The following is a 25,443-nucleotide window of genomic DNA, read 5'->3' on the forward strand; positions in this document are numbered from 1 at the left end:
GGAACCGGAAGTGGAGCCTGGGAGCCTTGACGTTAGGAACGAAGTCGAACCTGGATCTGGAGCCGGGTGAGGAGTGGCTTCGGGAGGTTGGTGGGTAGAAAGCAGAAGAGAGGCCGGGGTATCACTGGCCAGATTGGGGTCCGGTCTCAGAAGAATGGGAGGAGCCCGGGGCGGGGCCCAGGGAGAGACCCTCACCTCACGCATCCACAGTCCAGGATCAGTCCTAGACCCTCCCTTCTCCCCTCTTGGCCCAGATTCCGGCTCCCGCTTCCTGCCCTGAGCCTGCTGAAGGGCGAGAGACCCTTGATCTACTGCTTAGTGGACCAGCCCTCTCTCTCATCGTGGCCTGAGAAGCTGGCTTGGCTTCTCGGGTTTGAGCCCCGACGCTCCCAGCCTCCACAGTTCGACTACTTTAAGAGTTCTAGGAAGCTTGCCCCGCCCCCTGGGTTGTCACCCTTGACTGTCCACTCAGAGACTTGAGCCTTACTTCAAACTCTTGGGTGTATTTGAAAGGGTTATTTCCTCTAAAAGAAGCTCCTTTTCTCCCATCCCCACTCCCACACTGACTTTAGGAGGATAAAGGTGAAGAGGACGTCTGTCAAGCTTCATGTGGTGCTCTGTGCTAGGTTTAGTATTTGGAAGAACAGCTCCCGAGATGGCGTTGAATTTAAAGAGTTCTAGTCCAGAAGCAGCTCAGTTTTTCTGTGGTCAAAATGGCCCTTCCTAGCAAAGGGGAGAGGCCCATTGTTCCATTGCAGAAACTGAACTTTTTTGCTTCCTGGGCCCCTTCTGTCTATAGGATATTTGGAATGATCAGGCTATGTAGAGTAGTAGATATGATCAGAGAGTCTTCTTCTTGAAAGGACCCTGGAAAGGCTCTCTAGTTCATTCCTCTTTTGCTGGAAAAGATTGTGATAATTTCGGTGGTGGCCTAGATTCATGACATATAAGGAGAGCACAAACTGGAGAGTTGGAGAAGTGCATTGAGATTTGAAATACTCATAGTCCCTCTGCTAGAAGGATAAGGTGAATGATCTTTTTCCGTGAAATGTAACTTTGCCACTGATCTTTGAACTGTTTCCCTGGGTTGTTGTGAGATGTTTTGTGCCAGGCCTGCACTTAATTCTAATCTGGTAACTTGCTAGAGTTTTCAACTGTTCTTTACATTTATTGATTTTTAATGCTTCAGTTCTAAGGTCCATACACTCTTGGTGGGAATACTGGGGATGGAGAAGCACTTGATTTACTGCAGTTTAACCAAAAAATGTCTTTTCTCTAGCCGGTTACTCTAAAATTTGCTTTCTGAGGGGGAGGGAATTTTGCCGATCTGTTTTAGCTATTAAGTCTGAGTGATTAAAAATGACTAGCACACTAGAAGGTATTCATTTGTGTGGAATGAATGGATGCTAGAGTTAATGAATGGAAAGTGGGAACATTGTTTCAGTTACCTGTAATATCACAGCAGTTCATCAGTGGTATGACTAGACACTAGAAATCGTACCACGAGGAATGGAGGCTGCTGCTCCATTCTAGTGGGCCTATCTGAAGTTGAAATTTATACCCTCTTGGCAATGACAAAGCATGGGGTTGAGAGTAACAAAATCCTTACTTTGAGGAGGCAATCTTACCTACTGTCTGAGGCAGAAAATTACAAAGATCCTTTGGTAGTGTGGAAATGATTAGGCCGATCACTGCTTGATAAGCTCCATCCTTTTCTGTCTCTGATTCCTACTGTGAATAGTGCTCTCTCTTTAGAAAGTTGATTCTGGGGAGTTCCCATTGTGGTGCAGCAGAAATGAATTCAACTATATCCACGAGGACGTGGGCTCAATCCCTGGTCTTGCTCAGTGGGTTAGAGATCCGGCATTGCTGTAAGCTGTGGTGTAGGTTGCAGACGCAGCTCAGATCCTGTGTTGCTGTGGCTGTGCAGCTGCAGCTCTGATTTGACCCCTAGCCTGGGAACTTCCATATGCCATGGGTGCAGCCTTAAAAAAAAAGCAAGAAAGTTGATTTTGACTAATTTCTCTCTTCTCTTTCATCTAATAGGTGAGACCAAGTTGGGGATGCTCTCATAATGAACGTTAACCAGTCAGCTCCACCTGTGCCGCCATTCGGGCAGCCCCAGCCTGTCTACCCAGGGTATCATCAATCCAGCTATGGTGGACAACAAGGATCCCCAGCTGCCCCCACTCCCTATGGAGCCTACAATGGTCCAGTACCAGGCTATCAGCAAGCCCCTCCCCCAGGTATTTTTCCAAGCTTCCCTTGAGCTAAGGAGCGGAATTAGTGGTCTTCAGGTTGGGTTGTATTATCCTACCTAAGCTGCCTAGAGGGTTGTGGTGATTGGGCATTGAGGAACATGAATCTGGTTCTTGGACACTGAGAGCCCTGTGGACAGTCTTCCTTTCTTTGTTTGTTTTTTTTTTTTTTTTTTTTGTTTTTTGGTCTTTTTGTTGTTGTTGTTGTTGTTGTTGCTATTTCTTGGGCCGCTCCCGCGGCATATGGAGGTTCCCAGGCTAGGGGTCCAGTCAGAGCTCTAGCCACTGGCCTACACCATAGTCACAGCAATGCCAGATCCAAACTGTGTCTGCTACCTACACCACAGCTCACAGCAATGCTGGGATCCTTAACCCAGTGAGCGAGGCCAGAGATCGAACCCATGTCCTCATGGATGCTAGTTAGGTTCGTTAATCGCTGAGCCATGACAGGAACTCCGGGGTTTTTTAGAAAATGGTTAAGAGTAGATCTTTGGTTAGGCTAGCTGAGAACTTAGGGTATGACAAATGCTTTATGCTTTTTGAGAGAGTAAATTCCATAAAGGGATATGGGAAAAAGGAGGCACCGGTAAGATCTGGGAAATGAATGAAGTTATTACCATTTAAATTATGACTTTGGAAAAAGAAATTGTAAAGTCGTAAGCTTAGGTCCAGGGCTTTGGAAGAGCCTTACTCTGGTTTGGGACTTTGGCTGGACAGAGTTCACCTCTGATTTAATCTGTCAAATCCTGGCTTATCAAGATGGAGTTTGGCATTGCCCCAAGAGGAAGCTCTGTTATTAAGAGGAAAACATACCTAATTCTGTGATGGCTAGTGAGCAGCTTGAGATTAATCATATTCCTGCAGGCAGGTTCTATACTGTCTAATTACTCTTGAGGGCAGAGCAAAAGAAAAACCATTGTTTGAACAGGGGTCAGCAACATTTCCAAAGTGATATGCCAAATAGCTAATTACTTTCTTTCTGCATTTCATGTGGGAAGGATGGTTGGGGTAGTACGTCACTTTGATGGCAGCTCTGATGAGCAGAAAGGATGAAGTAGAGCTTTTGTAAAGACAAAGGTGGCAGCAGTAATTGGAAGGCAGGTGACCTGTCCCAACTGAACAATCGGGCAGAACAAAGACTCCAACCCACAGGAACACTTTCCTGAGCCATATACTATTGGGGATATCACTACTTAGAAGTGGATGAAAAGAAGATGTTTAGGATAAATAGAATATAGGAAGAAGAGTTTGGCAGGATAGTCTCCCCAAGAGGTGCCTTTCATTACAACCTGGTTCAGTACGTTACTTGGTCATCTTCTATGCCACCTTTCTCACGTCACGTTCTAGTTTCTGAGTTCTGGAGTGGGATTTATTCCTTATAAGAGTTGACTTTTTGTCTAGGCTACGAACATTAGACTTGCCTGCATTGAGTGGAAGTGTATGGTGATCCCAAGAAGGCCCTACATTTTTGTGGCTCTGGCTGCAGCTTCACCTATAGTACACCTGTCTAGGAGAGTGGAGGCTCTCAGGCTGGGCATCCATGTTCAGAATCTTCTATAGCTAGAGTTGCATGTTGACAGCGTCCTTTTCATTGCCAAGCTGTGATATTGCACTTGTGATATTTCCGTGAAGCTTATTGATCCTTGCTTTGCATTCCTTGCTCAAGGTGGAGAAGAAAATTATTTCTCAATCACTTAGTTTCTGTCCTTTACCCTCAGGTGTGTCAAGAGCCCCACCTTCTTCAGGAGCACCTCCAGCCTCGACAGCACAGGGCCCTTGTGGCCAGAATGCATATGGCCAGTTTGGCCAAGGAGATGTACAGAATGGGCCAAACTCCACTGTTCAAATGCAGAGGTATGTACCTGGATCAACTTAAAATTGGTCTGATGGAACTGGAAGGATTAGAAAGGTATGAGCGGGAGTTCCCATTGTGGCGCAGTGGTTAACGAATCCGACTAGGAACCATGAGGTTGCGGGTTCGGTCCCTGCCCTTGCTCAGTGGGTTAACGATCTGGTGTTGCCGTGAGCTGTGGTGTAGGCCGGTGGCTACAGCTCCGATTCAACCCCTAGCCTGGGAACCTCCATGTGCCGCGGGAGCGGCCCAAGAAATAGCAACAACAACAACAACAACAAAAGACAAAAAAAGAAAAGAAAGGTATGAGCGGAGTTCCCATTGCGGCTCAGTGGAGGTGAATCTGACTAGTATCCATGAGAACGCAGGTTCGATCCCTGGCCTTGCTCAATGGTTAAGGATCTGGCATTGCTGTGAGCTGTGGTGTAGGTTGCAGATGTGGCTCGGATCTGACATTGCTGTGGCTGTGGTGTAGACTAGCGGCTACAGCTCTCATTAAACCCCTAGGCTGGGAACCTCCAAATGCTGCACATGTGGCCCTAAAAGCAAAAAAACAAAACAAACAAAAAAAGAAATATATGAGGACCTATTTCCTTTTCTTTTTAGGGCTCCATATAGAAGTTCCCAGGCTGGGGGTCAAGTCGAAGCCATAGCTATTGGCCTTCGCCACAGCCATAGCAATGCCAGATCCGAGCCAAGTCTGTGACCTATACCACAGCTCATGGCAAGGCCAGATACTTAAGCCACTGAACTGGGCAAAGCCAGGGATCGAACCTGCGTCTTCATGGATGCTAGTCGGGTTTGTTACCACTCAGTCACAATGGAAACTCCTTTTCTTTTTTTTTCCTTTGCTTTTCTCTTAGATCCTTTTTCCTCTTCCTTCACCTTTTTCTTTCGTTTTCATTGTTCCAGGTTACAGGTGCTGCTCATGTCCACTCTGTGGATTATTGGTTCTTTTGCATATTCTTTCTCTTTTTTTTTTTGACTTTCTGTCTTTTTAGGGCCAAACTAATGGCATATGGAGGTTCCCAGGCTAGGGGTCCATTCAGAGCTGTAGCTGCCAGCCTATGCCAAGGCCACGGCAATGCAGGATCCGAGCCACATCTGCGACCTACTTCATGGTAACTCAGGATCCTTAACCCACTGAACAAGGCCAGGGATTGAACCTATATCCTCACAGATGCCAGTCAGGTTTGTTAACCACTGAGCCACAATGGGAACTCCTGCATGTTCTTTCTATATCTGTGCACTTCAGTTTTTTCCTTAACTAGACATATATCTTCAATAATTGTTAAGGGTATCCTTAGGGTACTGAGCCTGCCCTAAGGGAGAAACAGGAAGAAGTGACTTCAGGATTATTCATGTTCTCTTCTGACCTCCCCTTCTTTAGATCAGGCACTTAGTAGCACTTATTAGTTAAGTTTGGATGTGACCAATTATGAAAGGAAAGCTACTCATCCCATAAATGATAAAAACTTTGGTGGTGCATGACCCAGTAAACTCCTATCTTTGGAAATCCATTAAAGGAGGGCAGCCATCTCTGTTGGAATGCTATTTTGTCTTTTAGTAAACAAAGAATGAAGTATAACTAGGGGTAGGGTGTGTGGTCATGAAAGAGTCACTTTCTCACATATTTATCGGGTGTCCAGAGTATACATTTTAGCATTGAATGTAAACCTGAAGGAGTCTAGGAAAACTCCCTAACCTTATATGTTGGAAAATTCTAAGAAGCCTAAGAAGGAGTATAGGGAATTCTTTTTTTTTGTAAGTTTTTTTTTTTTTTTTGGCTTTGCCTATGGCATGTGGAAGTTCCAGGGCCAGGAACTGAATTCGTGCCACAGCTTCAGCCTAAGCCACAGCAGTGACAATGCCAGTCCTTAACCCACTAGGCTACCAGGGAACTCCAGAAAGCACATAACATCTTGATTTCTGTCTTTTTGTGATGGTAGCAGTTGTTCATCCTTAATGCATATGTCTATTAATTCATTGGGTTTACAAAATGGTGTTACTCTTTTTTTTTTTTTTTTTTTTTGCCTTTGTGCCTTTTCTAGTACCACTCCTGCGGCATATGGAGGTTCCAGGCTAGGGGTCTAATCGGAGCTGTAGCTGCCAGCCTATGCCAGAGCCACAGCAATGCAGGATCCGAGCTGCATCTGTGAACTACACCACAGCTCACAGCAACACTGGATCCTTAACCCACTGAGCGAGGCCAGGGAGTGAACCCGCAACCTCATGGTTCCTCGTCAGATTTGTTAACCACTGAGCCACGACGGGAACTCTCAATATGGTGTTACTCTTTAATCCTTTTTTTTTTTTTTTCCATTTATTTGTTTGAAGACCATTTTATTTATTTATTTATCTACTGGCCGTGCCCATGGTGTGTAGAAGTTCCTGGACCAAGGATCCAGGCTTGCTACAGCTACAGGGTAGATCACAAACTGTGTTTCAGACGTGATTCCTGACCTGGGAACTCCATATGTTGAGGGGTGGCCAAACAAAAAAAAGAGAGAGAGCAAGAGGAATTCTGGATGCCTCTTAACCTGTTGACCTAAGCAGTAGTGCTTTTTACTGAAGTGAGGAATATTTGAGGAGAAGCAGATTTGGGGGGTGAAATGAAGGGTTTTATTTTGTACACTATAGGGTTTTTTTTTTTAATTAAAATATGGTTGATTTAGGAGGTCCCATTGTGGCTCAGTTGGTAGTGAACCTGACTAGTATCCATCAGGACATGGGTTTGATCCCTGGTCTCACTTAGTGGGTTAAAGATCCGGCGTTGCTGTAAGCTGTGGTGCAGGTTGCAGACTCGGCTTGGCTCTTGAATTGCTATGGCTGTGGTATAGGCCAACAGCTGCATCTTTGATTCCACCCCTAGCCTTGAAACTTCCATATGCTGAGGGTGCAAGCTTAAAAAGCAAAAAAAAAAGAGGATGATTTACAATGCTGTACCAATCTCTTCCATACAGCAGAGTGACCTGGTGATACATACATACATATATATATATGTGTATATATATATATATATATATATATATATATATATATATACACACATTCTTTTTCTCATACTGTCTTCCCTTTTTTTCAAGTTTTTCTTTTTTTTTTTTTTTTTTTTTTTTGCTTTTTAGGGCTGCCCCCACGGTATATGGAAGTTCCCAGGCTAGGGGTCGAATTGGAGCTGTAGCTGCTGGCCTACACCACAACCACAGCAACATCAGATCTGAGCCAGGCCTGTAACCTACACCACAGCTCACGGCAATGCCAGATTCTTAACCCAGTGACGAAGGCCAGGGATCGAACCTGCATCCTCCTGGATGCTAGTCAGATTTGTTTCTGCTACGCCATGATGGGAATTCCCCCTTTTTTCCCCCCTCATTTTTGGTTGCCCCACAGCAAATGGAATTCCTGGGCCAGGGATCAAATCTGAGCTGCAGTTTTGACCTAAGCTGCAGCTGTGGCAACGCCGGATCCTTAACCCACTGTGCCAGGCTGGGGATCCAACCTGAGTGCCAGTGATCCCAAGATACCGAAGATCCTGTTGCACCACAACAGGAACTCCTTTTTTTTTTTTTTTTTCTTTTTCTTTCTTTCTTTTTAGGACTGCACCTTCAGCATATGGTAGTTCCTGGGCCAGGAGTTGAATCGGAGCTATAGCTACTGGCTTACACCACAGCCATAGCAATGCCAGATCCAGCCACATCTGTGACCTACACTAGAGCTTGTGACAACACTGGATCCTTAACCCACTGAGTCAGTCTCAGCTTCTTAACCTGCTGAGCCACAAGGAGAATTCCATTATGTTTTATCCCAAGAGATTGGATATAGTTCCCTGTGCTGTACAGCAGGACCTTATTGCTCATCCAAGTACATTATAGGTTTAAGAAAGCTGCCAGCTACCAAGTAGAGATGTTGAGTAGACAGTTGTATAACAGATGTGCAGCTGAGGAATGATGTCAGGACTGGAGATATAAATTAGGGAGCCTTTGGTATAGAGACAGTACTTAAAGCCATGGGCACTAGATGAAATCACTTAGGAAGTGAGCATTGAGATTAAATAATAGAATTGAGGACTGAGTTTTGGAGCTTACCCCAAAAAAATTTTTTTTTTTCTTTTCTTCTTTTTGGCTGCACCCGCAGCATGTGGAAGTTCCTGGGCCAGGGGTCAAATTGACGCCACAGCAGTGACCTGAGCCATAGCAGTGACAGTGCTGGATCCTTAACCCGCTGAACCACAACAGGAACTCCTTTTCTTTCATTTTTTAAAGTTTTATTGAAGTACAGTTGATTTACAACATTGTTCTAATTTCTCCTGTACAGTACCCATTGAGTTATAGACATACACATATCCATTCTCTTCTGGGTCCTTTTCCCATATAGGCTATCATGGAATATCGAGTAGAGTTCCCTGTGCTATATAGCAGGTCCCTGCTGACCATCTATTCCATATACAGTAGTGTACATCTGCCAATCCCAAACCCCCAGTCCATCTATTACCATCATTTAAAAGGCAGTCAGGAGTTCCTGTGGGGCTCAGCAGGTTAAGAACCTGATATAGTATCCGTGAAGATATGGGTTCGATCCCTGGCCTTGCTCAGTGGGCTAAGGATCCAGCATTGCCGCAAGCTGCAGTGTAGGTCACAGATGGGCCGCATCAGGTGTTGCTGTGGATGTGGTGTAGGCCTGTAGCTACAGCTCTGATTCAACTTCTGCCCTGGGAATTTTCATGTGCTTCAGGTGTGGCCCTAAAAAAGAAAAAAAATAAAATAAAATACATAGCATTTTAAGATATTAAATAGTGGGAAAAAAAAAAAAAAAAAAAAAAAGGCCAGTCAGAAGGGAAGCCACCAAACGACAATGAGAAAGCAGTCACGAGGTAGGAATTAGCCAAGACAGAAAAACATCTTGAAAGTAGGTGAAGAAAGTATTTTAGTAGGTCAAGAGAGTAATCTACTGGATCATTTGCTGCTGAAAGGTGAAATGTGGACTGAGAATTGACCATTGGGCTTGGACAAATGTAGTTTCAGTGGACATATGAAAGCAGCTGTCTAGTTAGGTCTAAGATTTTCAGCTAGGAAGTAGATTAATATAACCTAAAAACTCTTCTATGACAAACATCTAGAAAGGAGGGAGGAAATGGAATTTTTTTTTTTTTTCAAATGCATAGTCAAACTTAAAGTCTCAAGTGCCAGAGACCAAGTGAGAACTGAAAATCAGAGTGGTAAGCTGACACTGTGGCTGCCTAGGGAGAGGGTGGAAATGATCATCTTGGGAACCTGGGGACTTAAGTTTAAGCAGATATCTTGCACTTTTCTGAGCCAAGGTTTAGAATTGAGACTTGTTTATGAAGTTTGGACCTGGTCTACACCTTCATTGAACAGGTAGACTAGGGAAAAAAATCTGCACCCTGGCAGAGGGAAATAATAAGGGGTCCCATTTCTCTAAAAAGAAAGGTTTCAGGGCTACAAATAGATACGAGGGGTTTTTGAGGGCAGTGAAAACATTCTAAAATTGGATTCTGGTGATGGCTGTTTTGTTTGTTATTTGTTTTTTGGCCACCCCAGGGCATGTGCAGTTCTCAGGCCAGGGACCTATGTCGCAGCTGTGGCAACACCAAGTTCCTAGCCCACTCTTCTGGGCCAGGCAATCAAATTTGTGTCTTGGTAGAGATAGGACACAAGAGACAGAGACACCACTAATCCTCTTGTGCCACAGTGGGAATTCCTCTGGTGATAGTTGTATAACTCTATAAATTTACTAAAAATAGTTGATTTTTAGAATCAAACACTTAAAAGGATTTTTTTTTTTTTTTAAAAGAGTGGCGCCCACGGCATGTGGAAGTTCCCAGGCTAGGGGTCAAATTAGAGCTCCAGCTGCTGGCCATAGCCACAGCCACAGCAATGTGGGATCCCAGTCATGTCTGAAACTTACACCATAGCTAATGGCAATGCCAGGTCAAAAGGACTGAATTTAATGGTATGGAAATTATATCTTAAAGCTTTAAAAAATTTTTTGATCTTGTGTGGCAATATCATTGGAGTACCATCCAGAATCAAATGTGAAATAGTCATGCTCCCTCAACCCAGGCCATAAAGGTCTCTCACAGGAAAAAATAGTGATTAGAGTAAATAAGAGGAGTTCCCACTGTAGCGCAACAGGAGCCCCAGGGCACCGAATCAATCTCCGCCCTGGCACAGTGGGTTAAGGATCCAGTGTTGCCTCAACTATGGCGTAGGTTGCAACTGCAGCTTGGAGCTCATCTCTGGCCTGGGAACTCCATATGCTGTGGGACGGCCACAAAAGGAGAAAAAAAAAAAAAAGCTGCTTATATGTGGAATCTCAAAAAAGGATACAGGAGTTCCCGTCGTGGCTCAGTGGTTAACGAATCCAACTAGGAACCATGAGGTTGCAGGTTCGGTTCCTGGCCTTGCTCAGTGGGTTAAGGATCTGGCATTGCCGTGTGCTGTGGTGTAGGTCACAGACGCAGCTCTGATCCCGAATTGCTGTGTCTCTGCTGTAGGCCGGTAGCTACAGCTCCGATTAGACCCCTAGCATGGGAACCTCCACATGCTGCGGGAGCTGCCCAAGAAAATGGCAAAAAGACAAAAATAAATAAATAAATAAAATAAAAATTTAAAAAAAGGATACAAATGAACTTATTTGCAGGACAGAAACAGACTTACAGACTTTGAAAGACATATGGTTACCAAAGGGGACAGGCGTAGGGAAGAGATGGCTTGGGATTGGCATATACTCACTGAGGTATATGGGATGATTGGCTAATGGGGACCTGCTGTAGAGCACAGAGAACTCTACCCATTATTGTCTGATAATTTATGAGGGGAAAGAATATGAAAGAGAAGGAGTTCCCATTGTAGTGCAGGGGAAATGAATCTGACTAGGAACCATGAGTTTGAGGGTTTGATCCTGCCTCGCTCAGTGGGTTAAGGATCTGGTGTTGCTGTGAACTGCGGTGTAGGTTGAAGACGTGGCTTGGATCTGACATTGCTGTGGCTGTGGCATAGGCCAGCAGCTGTAGCCCCCATTCGACCCTTAGCCTGGGAACATCCACATGCCATGCAGAGGCTGCAGTCCTAAAAAGCAAAAAAAAAAAAAAAAAAGGAAAAAAAAGAATCTGAAAGAGCAAAAGTAAATAAATAAGAAACTTTTAGAGGAGAGCATATAGTAGACTAATACCTTATAAGCATTAAGGGAACATATCTATCAACATAGAAATATGTACCTAGCTAAGAGAGGGGGCAAATAAAGACATTTACAGGGAGTTCCCATAGTGGCTCAGCGGAAACAAATTTGACTACCATCCCTGAAGACGCAGGTTCTATCCCTGGCCTCTCTCAGTGGGTTAAGGATTCAGCATTGCCGTGAGCTATGGTGTAGGTCACAAACGCTGCTTAGATTTGGCCTTGCTGTGGCTGTAGTGTAGGCCAGCGGCTACAGCTCTGATTCAACCCCTAGCTTTCCATATGCTGTGGGTGAGGCCCTTAAAAGACCAAAAAAAAAAAAAAAAAAAAGACATTTTCAGACTGAGTTTACCATGTATAGACCCTTGCTGAGAAAACTACTAAGGGATAGACTAAGAAAAACATGGAAATGAACCTAGAAAGATCTTTAGGAGTTCCCGCAGTGGTGCAGTGGGTTAAGAATCCAAAGGTAGCCGCTCAGGTTGCTGCAGAGGCTTGGGTTCTATCCCCAGCCTGGCGTAGTGGGTTAAAGGATCTGGTGTTGATGCAGTTGTGGGCACTGACACAGTTGTCATGTAGGTTGTGGCTGTGCCTCAGATTGAGTCTCTGGCTTGGGAACTTTTATGTGCCATGGGTGCAGCCATAAAGAAAAAGAAAATTTTAAAAAAGGGAGAAAGATCTTTGGAGAGAGAGAGGAATAGTAATTAAAGAAGTAGAGATAGAAACAGCATAGACTAATCCTTTTGTAAATGTTTGGCTAAAAGAAGAGCAAAAGCTTGAGGGAGCTGTGAGGTTATAGGGCAATTTTATTTGATCGGATTTTTTTTCCTTTTTTTTTTCCACCCTTTTTCAGCTGCCCCCCACCCCCTTTGGCGTATGGAATTTCCGGGCCATGGATCAGATCTGAACTTCTGTTGTAACCTACGCCGCAGCTGGGGCAACGCCAGATCCTTAACCCACTCTTGGGAGTGATGGGGGCTGAACATGCATCCCAGGGCTCCAGAGATGCTGCCAGTCTCATTGCACACCACAAAGCATGGAGAACTCCCTGGTTGGCTTTTTAAACAACTTAATTTAGATGTAATTCATGTACCATGGGATTCATGCATTTAAAGTATACAAAGGCAGGATTGCCCTTGTGGTATAGCAGGTTAAGGATCTGATGTCACTGCAGCCACTTGAGTCACTTCAGCCGCTTGTGGTGCAGCTTTGATCCCTGGCCTGGAAACTTCCATATGCTGTGGTTATGGCCAAAACCAAAACCAAACAAAAAATGATGCTGTAAAACAATATAGCTTCCTATATGATGTGGAGCTTCTGCCAACTTTGAAGGATGTCCCAGCCTCTGCTTCCTTCTCTTCACAGGCTCCCTGGGTCTCAGCCATTCGGGTCGGCCCCATTGGCCCCTGTGGTCAGCCAGCCAGCTGTGCTTCAGCCCTATGGCCCTCCCCCGACAAGTGCACAGGTGACTGCTCAGCTGGCTGGAATGCAGATCAGTGGTGCTGTGGCCCCAGCCCCTCCCCCTTCAGGGCTGGGCTATGGTGAGTAGCTATGACCATAGGAATGTTACTGTCCCCTTGATTTTTTAGAAGCTGGGGGTATACCTGAATCCCTTTTATTTCTTGTGCTTTTGAGCCCCGGCAGATGGGACAGTCATCCCTGTCCCTCGTGTGGAAAGGAAAATGATTTACTGAACAAGGAGGCAGAATGACTGGGGTTCTGACTCTACTTCTTCTACTTCTCAGGCCCACCAACATCGCTGGCCTCAGCCTCAGGAAATTTCCCTAACTCTGGTCTGTATGGCTCCTATCCTCAGGGCCAGGCTCCACCCCTTGGCCAGGCCCAGGGCCATCCTGGGGCCCAGCCTCCCCAGCGATCTGTCCCACCACAGGCCTCCAGCTTCACACCCCCAACTTCAGGGGGTCCTCGGATGCCTTCGATGACTGGTCCACACCTGCCTGGTCAGAGTTTTGGGGGGCCCCCAGGGAGCCAGCCCAACCATGTGTCCTCACCTCCTCCTCAAGCTCTGCCCTCTGGCAGCCAAATGACTGGGCCCCCAGGACCACCACCTATGCACTCTTCCCAGCAGCCAGGCTATCAGCTGCAGCAAAATGGTAAGTTTTTCTCAAGGTCTGCCTAGGAGCCAAGGGCTTCAGCTATTCAGTTGTTTTTGTTGTTATTTTTATTTGCTTTTAGTATTGCTTGCTAAGTGGTGAACTAGATGGACAGCTTCACTTTCACTAGAATGAAGGGTTTATAAATTTTTTTCCCCATAGTTCAGATAGTGTGGTCTTTCTCTGAATGGCCATTACTGTACCTCACAATTCTACATTTAGAGGAGTCGAGTCATTTCCCTGAGGCCTTAAGAGATAGGGAAGGAATTTTCTGTTCATCAACCTTCTGCCCTTGTCTCTCAGGTTCCTTTGGACCATCCCGGGGCCCTCAGCCCAATTATGGAAGCCCCTACCCAGGAGCAGCCACTTTTGGCAGTCAACCGGGGCCTCCTCAACCACTGCCTCCTAAGCGCCTGGACCCTGATGCCATCCCAAGTCCTGTAAGTAGATACTTATGTGGTCCTGGAGAAGGAGCTTATGGCTGCCACATAAGTGAGTCAACCGAGATGAGATGTTTGCCTAGCATTTTCTGATTATTTTCCCTTTTAATTTATCATCTTGTAAGTGTAGAACCTGGATGTAATTTTTGTTTTTCGTCATGCCTGCACAGCAGTTCCTGGGCCAGGGATCAAATCCATGCCACAGCAGCGACCCAAGCCATAGCAGTGACAACAATGGATCCTTAACTGCTAGGCCACCAGGGGACTCCTAGACGGCTTTTTTTTTTTTTTTTTTTTTGTCTTTTTTTGCCTTTTCTAGGGCCGCTCCCATGGCATATGGAGGTTCCCAGGCTAGGGGTCGAATCAGAGCTGTAGCCACTGGCCTATGCCAGAGCCACAGCAATGCCAGATCAGAGCCGCGTCTGTGACCTACACCACAGCTCACAGCAACACCAGATCCTTAACCCACTGAGCAAGGCTAGGGATCAAACTCGCAACGTCATGGTTCCTAGTCGGATTCGTTAACCATTGAAACACAGCGGGAATTCCTAGATGTCATTTTTGACTTTTTAACTGGAAGTCTCAGAAGTCCCTTTTTTTTTTTTTGTCTTTTTTAGGAAGAGGTATATGGAAGTTCCCAGGCTAGGGATCAGTTTGGAGTGGTAGCTGCCAACCTATACTACAGCCACAGCAACACAGGATCTGAGCCCCATCTGTGACCTACACTGAAGCTAACAGCAATGCTGGATCTTTAACCTGCTGAGCAAGGCCAGGGATTGAACCCGTGTGTTCTCATGTATCCTAGTTGGGTTCACTACTGCTGAACCACAATGGGAACTCCTCAAGAAGTCTTTTGGGAGCATTTTTACTATATAGTTGGGCAGGAAAGGAAGGAAAGCCGGGACTGATCAGCTGTGTCAGCAGATCTCTGGGCTGAGTGCTGAATTCTGTTGCTATCGGACATAGCATGGTAACCTCTGCTCTTCTGTAGAGTAGTGGCTGGGCCCAGGTCTTGTCCTCTTAGATCTAGTTGGAATAGCATTCTGCTTAATGGGTAGGAATTCTTTGGTCTTAGTTGTTAAGGAAGGCCTCTCTGGTTTCTCTGTGCCCCTGCTTGGGCAGTGTTTTAGAAGGAAGCCTCTACTACTTTTGTTTGCTAGGCTCCTGCTGTATGGATGGGGAAAAGTGATCTACAGTCTAGGGGCAGTGTGGGGAAGAGGCTTCTTCCAGAAAGAGGGTGAATCTCACCCCTAGAACCATCAGAATCCTCAAGCCTTCCTCATCATATCAGAATAGAGGCTGGGAGTATATTTCCAAGTGGAGGCCACCTTATAGTTCTGTCTGCAACATTTGCAATGTCGATTCTCTCACCATGCTTAGCCATTGTCATATTCCATTCTGTTCTCTTTCCTCTTCCTTTGGGGAGCTACCATGGTGAGGGATCCAGTTGGCTGAGGGGAACCCAAAAGAATTAAACAGCCTTTCCTTCCTTTTCCCTCCTTCATTGAGGAGGAGAGTCTGGTTGGATGTGAGGGGAGGTTTCTTTCAGCAGAAGAGGAGTCCTTAGATGGGAAACTTGGCCTTTTGAAGGGAACATCCCTCTTCTTTCTTCTTAAGATTTCTCCCATTCAGCCCCTCCTTATTTAATGCCTCTTGCCTCCTGTTTGCCCCCTTCCATAACTTTCTACATCATAGTCTGAGCCATGAAAGGCTCTTTTTTGGCCCAGAAAAACTTGGAATTTCTGATCTAGGGAGGCCTGATTCCATCAGTGTGAGCTGGGCTCCAGCTATTCATGTCTAACTCATATCAGAGTTGAGAGAAGTAACATCTGCTTCTTGTTCTTTTGTCTCCCCCCCTTGTATTCCCCTGCTGCCTTTATTATTAAATCACTAAAAGCAACTTAATGAGCTGCCTCCTCAGCAGAAAACCAGGCACAGAATAGACCCTGATGCCATTCCTAGTCCAGTAAGTGCAGGGGGTGGGTGTGTGTGTGTGTGTGTCATCCCTGTGTTATTGTCACTCATGCATGCCTGTAACCTCATCCTCACCTCATTCACCATGTCCATCCCTCTCCATCCTCTTCCCATAGTCCTTCTAGATCCTCGCTTTTACAAGCTAGAAGGATGTGCATGCCTCAAGTCACCATGTAACAAAGTAGTAGCAAGCTGTTAGCAGTGCCTTTAAGTATGGGATGGTAGAAGGTCAGGCTCTAAGGGTGGGGTCAGGTGGCATGTGAAGCTTTGGTTTGAGTCCTCCTGGCTCCTCCAGGAGCCTACATGTGACCTAAGATGGAACAAGGCAGAGTTGAAGGGTAGATTCTTCCCTTTTGGGTTTGGTTTGTCTGCAGCTTGTTGTGGAGAAACATGTGGGTATATGGTTACTAATTTACAAGTCTGGGAAACTGGCATTTCTTAAAGGGGAAGGAACGGCTGGTTTGGGAAAGTGGGGGCCACTTTCTCATCTGGAGAGTCTGTTTGACTCTGATCTGTTTCTAAGCTTCAACTCTTTCTGATATGGGATACAGAGTCTTATCCTCCCTTTACTTTTTCTGGTTTTACCAAACCCATCTTGAAGTAACTGACCAAAGGTTATCAGCCTGCACAAAGATCTGACCACCGGCTTTGCAAAATATATATATATTTTTTCTCCCTTCGCTGAACTTGTCAAAATGTGGGGGACTGAGGATTGGGTTCTAATATCCTCTTCTCTCATATTTACACACTGATGCTTACCTGAAAATAAGGCAGCATCTGCTTCCTCACCTTCCCTGATCATTTCTGGCTGTGTAATCCTCTCCTCACCCTGTCCCTTCTACTTTCATTGAGTGTAGAGCCATTCCAGGTAGATTCATTTTTACATGGTTACTGTTGTCTGTTTTCCTGCTCTGATTCAGAATGTGTCTTGGGGCAATAAGGGAAAGGGAAGGCGTGATGGGGGAGGGAAGTGGAATCTGATCATGTTTGAAGGCTGGAGATTAGAGCTGGAGCTTTCCTGGAGTTGGTTTTATAACAGGGTGCTCACCATTTATTGGGGGTCAGGGTGATTCATAAAGAAGCCTTTCTCAGCCTGTCCAACATTTTGCTGCTGACTGCAGAGTGGAAGGTTGGCGTTATAGCATTTTATACCGTCTCCAAAAGGAGAGCAGGCCTGGTGCTTGAGGTGTGTTCCTTGGCAAATTATTAGTTTCTGTGCTGCAGCTCCAGCCTTTCTTTGTCCTGGCTGAGACCTGGTATTTCCTTTTCGTCTGTTACCTCATTCATTTCACTTCTTCCCTACAGATTCAGGTAATTGAGGACGACAGGAACAACCGAGGTTCAGAGCCATTTGTCACTGGAGCACGGGGCCAGGTGCCACCCTTAGTCACCACCAACTTCCTGGTGAAAGACCAAGGTGAGAAGGGTATTAACTCCTCCCTGTGCGTGCTTTTTCTTTAGCATTATCAGCTTGTGGATGGAGCTTTTGTCAGGCTTTAATCAGAGACCAGTCCCTCATTGGTCTCTAGAGGGAAAAAGCCACCATTTGCTCTAACATTTGTTGGGGGGACAGGGTGGATCAGCAATGGAGAGCTGATGCCTGGAGTGATTCTGTGATCGGACTCAGCTTTTCTACCCCCTCCTTCAGGGAATGCAAGTCCCCGGTACATCCGATGCACATCCTATAATATCCCTTGCACATCTGACATGGCTAAGCAGGCTCAGGTGCCCCTTGCAGCTGTCATCAAGCCACTGGCAAGGCTTCCCCCAGAGGAGGTGAGTCAGGGAAGGGACCAGAGTATAATGAAAGGGAGGAAGGGAAGGGAAATGGGGAGTAGGACTTCTTCCTAGATGTGATTCTGGCAGTCACAATGGGAGAAGTCTTGGTTGGGTGGGAGGGGAGAGTATCTTCAGTAGCTCTCTATCCCAGGGCCCATGCCTGGAGAGGGTGGTAGGGATGAGAGCAAAAGCCCCAAAAAATTGCTGGATGGGGGCAGGGTCCACAAGGGAAACACATTATAAAGAGTCAAAGCCAACTCGCAGTGGGGGAGAAGACAGCTGGATGCAGGAGCTTCTCATAGCATGGTCATCTCCAGATGATTAGAAGCATATCGTTCTATTTTTTTTCTTTTTTGGCCGCCCCAAGGCACGTGGAGTTCCTGGGCCGGGATCAGATCTGAGCCAGAGTTGTGACCAGCCTCACAGCTGTGGCATTGCTGGATCCTTAACCCACTCTGCTGGGCTGGGGATCAAACCTGCATTCCAGTCTTCCAAAGATGCTGCCGATCCACTTGTGCCACAGCAGGAATTCCTCTGTTTATTCTTGTATACTGCCCTATCATCCCAGAAAGGATAGAGATGTTAGGATAGCATATGAGGAAAAAAGGCAGATTGGGATTCAGTAGTCCTTCTCTTACCTGGCTTGGGCCATGATCTGTCACCCCACTATATGGAATCAGCACAAAAAGAGAGAGAACGTGGCAGTTGCTCTGCCGGGCTTGCTAGAATACCCTCATTTTCATGCCTAGCTTATTGAGCTTGGGGTGCATTTCTCTATAACTGGATGCTCAAGTCTCAGAGATCCTGTTTCTCTGTCTTGTTCTGTGTTTTTCATTATTTTCCTGGGTCTCAGTGGGGATGGTTGGACACTTGGCTGCTGGTCTCTTATTTGTATAGTGACATCTGCCTGGGGCATCAGTCACTGTCACAGAAATCCAGGGATGAGGGAGGACAGGTATTATAGTTACTTGCCTGAAAATGAAGCAGGAGTCAAGATCCCTAGGGCAGGAGTGAAGGGGACTAAAGATAGGGCCAGAAATGAGAATCCTGGGTAATCTTTCTCCTATGTCCACGTCAGCCCCTGGCTTGTTAAGGCCAGTTCTGTGGTCGCTCTTCTCGTTCAAAAAGTGAAATTCTAAAGATGAGGAGGAAGGAGAAGGAACTCTAAAATTTAGAGTCCTCATTTCCCTTCACTGTATGTACTCTCTCCCCAGGCAAAATATCTGAGCCATGCCCTTCTCCCTCCAGGTCGTTCCTCTTCATCTCTCTTTTTTTTTTTTTCTTTTTTTTTTTTGTCGTTTTGCTATTTCTTTGGGCCGCTCCCTTGGCATATGGAGGTTCCCAGGCTAGGGGTCGAATTGGAGCTGCAGCCACCGGCCTACGCCAGAGCCACAGCAACGCAGGATCTGAGCCGCGTCTGCAACCTACACCACAGCTCACAGCAACGCCAGATCGTCAACCCACTGAGCAAGGGCAGGGACCGAACCCGCAACCTCATGGTTCCTAATCGGATTCGTTAACCACTGCGCCACGACGGGAACTCCTCCTCTTCATCTGTTATCACATCTAGCTCCCCACTGTTTCGTTCCTCTTTGTCTGAGCCACTGCCACCCCCCCTTGCTCCTTAGGCTTCACCGTATGTCGTCGACCATGGGGAATCTGGCCCTTTGCGCTGCAATCGCTGCAAAGCATACATGTGCCCTTTCATGCAGTTCATTGAGGGAGGGAGACGCTTCCAGTGCTGCTTTTGCAGCTGTATCAATGATGGTATGTTCGCAGAGACTGGGATGGGGGGGATCTGGATTGCATCTTCATTGTTCTCTTTCTAGTTAGGTAAGGGCATGTTGTGCAGGAATTGGGAAGTAGGGCACAGATGGGGATATGGGGGAGTAGAATGAGCTCAGCCAGGACCGGACTAAGACTGAGAGTGGACCTTTGAGTAACACTCTGCCCTACTCCCCACAGTTCCCCCCCAGTATTTTCAACATCTGGATCATACCGGCAAACGTGTGGATGCTTATGACCGTCCTGAGCTATCCCTGGGCTCTTATGAATTCTTGGCCACTGTAGATTACTGCAAGGTGAGGGAAGGTAGCACGGGGAGGAGCAGTGGGTGGAGGACAATGAGACAGCCAAGACCTGCTGTGATCATTTCCCTCACCCCTTCATTGTCCCCTTTGATGTTGACTTCTCTTTAGTCAACTGACCTGCTTACCAATATCCCCTACCCCCAACATGTCCTTCCTTTGCAGAACAATAAGTTTCCCAGCCCTCCCGCCTTCATCTTCATGATTGACGTCTCCTACAATGCCATCAGGAGTGGTCTTGTTAGGCTCCTCTGTGAGGAGCTCAAGTCACTGTTAGACTTTCTGCCTAGGTGAGATGATGCCGGCTGGCTGGCTTAACTCAGCAGATGGATCCCCATGTCCTGAAGTTGGGTGGGGGAAAAGGTGGCAAGTCTGGATAACAATATCACCTTCTACAGGGAGGGCGGGGCAGAAGAGTCAGCAATTCGCGTTGGCTTTGTCACCTATAATAAGGTGCTCCACTTCTACAATGTGAAGAGCTCACTGGCCCAGCCGCAGATGATGGTTGTATCTGATGTGGGTGACATGTTTGTGCCACTGCTGGATGGCTTCCTGGTCAATGTCAACGAGTCTCGGGCAGTCATCACCAGGTAAGCGTCAGACTTTGGGGCTAAAGCAGGGGTAGGGTGAGTACAAGCACAGAAAGCCACAGAGTTGAGCAGAGGGGTCAGCAGTTGCATGGGGGCTGTGCCTCAGGAGTTTTCAGAGTCTGGGGGTCAGATGATTCTGGGGAATTGAGAGATCTGAGATTTGGATAGCAATTTTGATTGCCTTCCATCACCTATCACTTCAGCTTGTTGGATCAGATTCCAGAAATGTTTGCAGACACAAGGGAGACAGAGACAGTATTTGCCCCAGTTATCCAGGCTGGGATGGAGGCTCTGAAGGTAAGGCTACAAACCTGGCAACCTCCTCAGTGACACTTTCTTCTGACCATCCTATCCTCTGGGATACAACTCATGTTTCTTTCGTGATTGATGACGGTCCGGTCCAGTCCAGTGGGTCGGCCTGTCTGACATAGTTGACACTGAATAAATGACCAGGGAAGGGATGAATGAATAATGGATGAATACAGGAAAGAATGGATCAGTAGCTCTCTCTTCTTTCCTAGGCTGCCGAGTGTGCAGGGAAGCTATTTCTGTTCCACACCTCCCTGCCCATTGCAGAGGCCCCAGGGAAACTGAAGAACAGAGATGACCGGAAGTTGATCAACACAGACAAGGAGAAGGTGTGGGGTTGGGAGCTGGGGGGCAAGAGGAATGTGGTATCTCTTTAAAATGCAATACTCTAACTTTCTTGAGGGTGATGAGGACTAGATCTGTACTCTTTCCCATGTCACATCAGTGACTGCCAACCTTCTCTGCCACTCCCATACTTCTCTACCCTACCTCATCTCAAAGCCTTCGGTAGACAGTTTTCTGTTTTTTTGAGAATGTTCTATTGCAAACTGTGAGGTAGATCTGAAGTCTTATGTGCCCTTGAATCTCCCATATTACATATACAGTTCTCAAAGAGGGTGGAACTGAGAGCTTTGAACATTTTCTTGTATTCTTCCTCAGACTCTGTTCCAGCCTCAGACAGGTGCCTATCAAACCCTGGCCAAGGAGTGTGTGGCCCAAGGCTGCTGCATAGACCTCTTTCTCTTCCCGAACCAGTATGTGGATGTGGCCACACTCTCTGTTGTACCCCAGCTCACTGGTGGCTCTGTCTACAAATACGCTTGCTTTCAGGTAGGCATGGGACTCTGGGTGGAGGTGGAAGCAGGACGGGGAATGTCTGCCTACATGTGGGGTCGCTCTTTAGCTGCTGACTCATTAATAGGAATAGTGTTGGAGGAGAAGACTGCACAGTGTAAGGAGGAGGGCCACGACTGTTGCAGTCAGGAGCGTGGAGCTTGGAACCAGTCCCGGGTTGATGTTCTGGCCCTGCCACTTACCAGCTATATGACCTAGGATGATTTGCTTAACTATTCGCTCCTTTGTTTTTTTCATCTGTAAAATGGGATTTTGGAAGTTATTAATTAGGATTTGTCATCAGGATTAAGGAGTTATATGTAAAATATTTAATGTGGTACCTGGCATGCAGTACGTGCCTAAAAGCTATCATCATTATCAACATCATTGTTACTGTCTTCACTGTTACTGTCATTATGATCCACAAGCTTGTAGAGTGGAATGGGTGCAGGGAAATTGTTTGCATGATGTTATACTCTCAGTGATGTGACTCGGCCTGGGGGATGCAGGTGGAGAATGACCAGGAACGGTTCCTGAGTGACCTGCGTCGGGATGTACAGAAGGTCATTGGCTTTGATGCTGTGATGCGGGTCCGCACAAGCACTGGTCAGTCCTGGTTGGAGAAGAGCAGGTAGCGGGGCTAAATCTGGGAGGGAGGCACCTGTCATACCATTAGCCCTGTCCCTGTGGCCTCAGGTATCCGTGCTGTAGATTTCTTTGGGGCTTTCTACATGAGCAACACAACAGATGTGGAGCTAGCAGGGCTGGATGGGGACAAGACGGTGACTGTGGAGTTCAAGCATGACGATCGGCTCAATGAAGAGAGTGGAGCCCTCCTGCAGGTGCTGGGCAGGAGGCAGGGGTTGGGGAAGAAGCGTTGGGGTGGTTTCACTGGGTATAAACAGGCTGCAGGGAAGAGGGTGAGGGGTGGGTAGAGAAGACTAGAAGAGGCTGGGGAAGGGATGGCTCATGTGTTTCTTTTAGTTTAATAATATAGCAAAGAGGCAGTTTTTCAGAGGGCTCTGGCGACAGAGGCGTGTGAACTCCCTGTCTCCCTTCCCCTAGTGTGCCTTGCTCTACACCAGCTGTGCAGGGCAGCGACGGCTCCGCATCCACAACCTGGCCCTCAACTGCTGCACCCAGCTGGCTGATCTGTATCGAAACTGTGAGACTGACACACTCATCAACTACATGGCCAAGTTTGGTGAGGGCACAGGCAGGGCGGGGTGGGATTGGGGCTAAGAGCAAGGTCTAGGAGGGTCAGCAGATCAGCATTCCTGGGTGGGAGTGATGGTGGGAAGGCACATGTGACAGAGGGGCTGACCAGTGAGCCTGCGATCTCCCTTTCCCATCCAGCGTACCGGGGGGTCCTGAACAGCCCTGTGAAGACTGTTCGGGATGCTCTCATCACCCAGTGTGCCCAGATCTTGGCCTGTTACAGAAAGAACTGTGCCAGCCCCTCCTCTGCAGGACAGGTAGGGCAAGCGTGTTGGCGGAGAAGTTGCTGGAATACATTTTTGCATTGGGAGGGATTTCTCATCATCACTGACTTCATTTTGATAACCCCCCTAGTTGATCCTTCCTGAGTGCATGAAGCTACTCCCAGTTTACCTGAACTGTGTATTGAAGAGTGATGTCCTGCAGCCTGGAGCTGAAGTCACTACTGATGACCGCGCCTATGTCCGACAGCTGGTCATCTCCATGGACGTGGCTGAGACCAACGTCTTCTTCTATCCTCGGCTCCTACCTTTGGTGCGCCTGAGGGTGGAGTGTGAGACTTTGTACTGAGAAAGGGGCTTCATAGAAGGAGAAAGAGAAGGATTAATATCATCTGTGTCTGACAGCAGTGAAATTTTTACCTGTGTTATCTGATGTAATACTGTCATACTGTGAGAATTACTGAGGGACTTAGTGTTCTGAAATTTCATGTATGGGTGGGGGGTGGGAGGACGAGCATGTGGGCAAACAAGTCTTGTGATCCTTGGTAACCTTTTGTCCATTCCTTTGATCTAGACAAAGTCTCCTATTGAGAGTACCACCGAGCCACCAGCAGTTCGAGCATCTGAAGAGCGTCTAAGCAACGGGGATATATATTTGCTGGAGAACGGGCTCAACCTCTTCCTCTGGGTGGGAGCCAGTGTCCAGCAGGGTGTTGTCCAGAGCCTCTTCGGTGTCTCCTCCTTCAGTCAGATCACCAGTGGCCTGGTAAGGGCAGGGAGTCAAGGAGAATATGGGCGTGGAAGTAAGACTTGTGATATGGGTAGAAGTCAATAAAGTTAATATGCTAGTTCCCTTAAATAGGGAGCATTTGAGAGAGGAGAGAGGGTGCCATCATTCTTCAGAGACTTCTGTGTTTCAGATAATGCATGCATCTGTGCTGCCCCATCTTGACTACTGGATTCAGCATACCTTATTACGATAATGATAAATGAATTTTGTGTTCCAGAGTGTTCTGCCTGTTCTGGATAATCTGCTGTCCAAGAAGGTGCGAGGCCTCATTGATAATTTGAGGGCACAGAGATCACGGTACATGAAGGTAACACTGATCTGGACTTCTCATCTTGTCAGGTCCTCACCGGGAGTGGAGATGGGGAATGAGTGACAGGATAATGGGATTTCAGGGCATGTTTAATTCCCTTTAGCCCTGCCTAATGACCCTGTGTTCTGGCCATAGCTTATCGTGGTGAAACAGGAGGACAAGCTGGAGATGCTGTTCAAACACTTCCTGGTGGAAGACAAGAGCTTGAGTGGGGGAGCATCCTATGTGGACTTTCTCTGTCATATGCACAAGGAGATTCGGCAGCTACTGAGCTAGAGCAAGTGGGTAAACAGCATAGGGTCCAGGCCAGCTTCCAGAAAGTACCCCAGGACAGCAGAGAAATTGGGACAGTTCCATACCTTATAAGTCATGTAAGCTGACCTCAGTCTCTTTAGGGGGGAGGGGGAGATATAAGGAGACACCTTCTTTCTGGGCTCAAGTATCCTACCACTCTGTCATGTCCTGCTGTTGGAAGGTGCCCCTATCCCCTCACTTTACCCTCCTTTTCCTGCTAATCCTGTCGTAATGAATGTAGTTTCTCAGTTCACTGTATATGATTCGGTGTTGGGGGATTTGGAGCCACCCAGACCCAGGCAATATTATGTGTCCCTTTGGACCAGCCTCCAAGAAGAGAAGGGCAGGTGGGAAGGAGTGGGGATCCCAGGGTTACTACAGGGGGAGGGGCTGCCAATTCAGCTCAGTGTCATCAACAACTTCCTATATTAGGGATAAACATACATACAGGTGCACAAGAGCTGGGGTGTAGACCATAGATGGTAGAGAAGAAAGTGGTCTGTCTTCCTGGGCCTCAACAGCCAAGTCAGTTCCTGAAGGTGGTTGATTAGCTTTCTCTCTCTGCTTCCGCTGCTCTTTCTCCTGCAATGATTGGTGATCACTTGGTGGATAGAGGCACATTGTCAGAGGTGAATGAGCCTGGGAAGAGCGTTGCAAGGTATATTAAGACCTGGGAGAGGTACCCACCTCCTTCCAGCTGGAGAGGCCCCAACACTGGATGGTTCTGTAGGGAGCCTTGTCATCAACTTGCAATACCTCACAGAGCCAGCCCATATTCCACTCTGACCTCCTGCTGGAAACACTGCTCTCCAAGCTGGGGTTGTTGAGGGGAGAGGCAGAGGTGGCTAGTCTCTCCCGCCAGGACACCACTCAGGCTTTGGCACTGACAGAGTGGCTGACAGTTATCTTCCAACCCGACCTGGCCGGGGCAGACCAAGGGCTAGGCTTGATGGTGGCCAGGCTTGCCTGCTCCCAGCCTGGGATGCCCCTGCTCTGGACCTCTCATTTCTCTTCATTGGTTTATTTTTCAATGCATCTTTAATTTGTAAAGAAATAAATTAAGATGTAACCAGTAGCCTCATTTTTATCTGCGACCTATCGCTTTCCCTCCAGTCCTTCCTGCCAGGACTAGCGGCTCCCGGGAAGTGGCCGGCCGAGTGGAGCTGCGCATGCGTCA

The 25,443-nt window shown here is 47.1% G+C and overlaps 1 protein-coding gene across 2 annotated transcripts; it reads left to right on the plus strand.

Annotated features, from left to right (window-relative positions):
* SEC24C (SEC24 homolog C, COPII coat complex component) lies at positions 1-25,341 on the plus strand. 2 transcript variants are annotated; one of them, XM_013983347.3, is made up of 24 exons: positions 1-66; positions 2,047-2,246; positions 3,977-4,112; positions 12,672-12,847; positions 13,052-13,420; positions 13,724-13,860; positions 15,758-15,826; positions 17,140-17,251; positions 17,483-17,610; positions 19,242-19,380; positions 19,579-19,694; positions 19,866-19,990; positions 20,099-20,290; positions 20,494-20,587; positions 20,812-20,928; positions 21,260-21,430; positions 21,943-22,039; positions 22,130-22,275; positions 22,499-22,637; positions 22,790-22,908; positions 23,006-23,185; positions 23,447-23,638; positions 23,880-23,969; positions 24,108-25,341. In XM_013983347.3, the coding sequence occupies exons 2-24, from the start codon at positions 2,075-2,077 to the stop codon at positions 24,246-24,248; spliced, it is 3,357 nt and encodes a 1,118-aa protein (XP_013838801.2). In that variant the 5' UTR covers positions 1-66; positions 2,047-2,074; the 3' UTR covers positions 24,249-25,341. The 2 variants fall into 2 exon arrangements, with proteins under 2 accessions (XP_013838801.2, XP_003483550.2); XM_003483502.5 differs by lacking the exon at positions 15,758-15,826.
* Positions 25,342-25,443: the final 102 nt, after the last annotated feature.

The sequence above is a fragment of the Sus scrofa genome, chromosome 14 (genome assembly GCF_054392235.1).
Source record: "Sus scrofa isolate SSC_HxYL_T2T_F1_AM1 chromosome 14, Sscrofa_HxYL_maternal_Yorkshire_Landrace_v2.0, whole genome shotgun sequence".
Lineage (NCBI taxonomy): Eukaryota > Metazoa > Chordata > Mammalia > Artiodactyla > Suidae > Sus > Sus scrofa.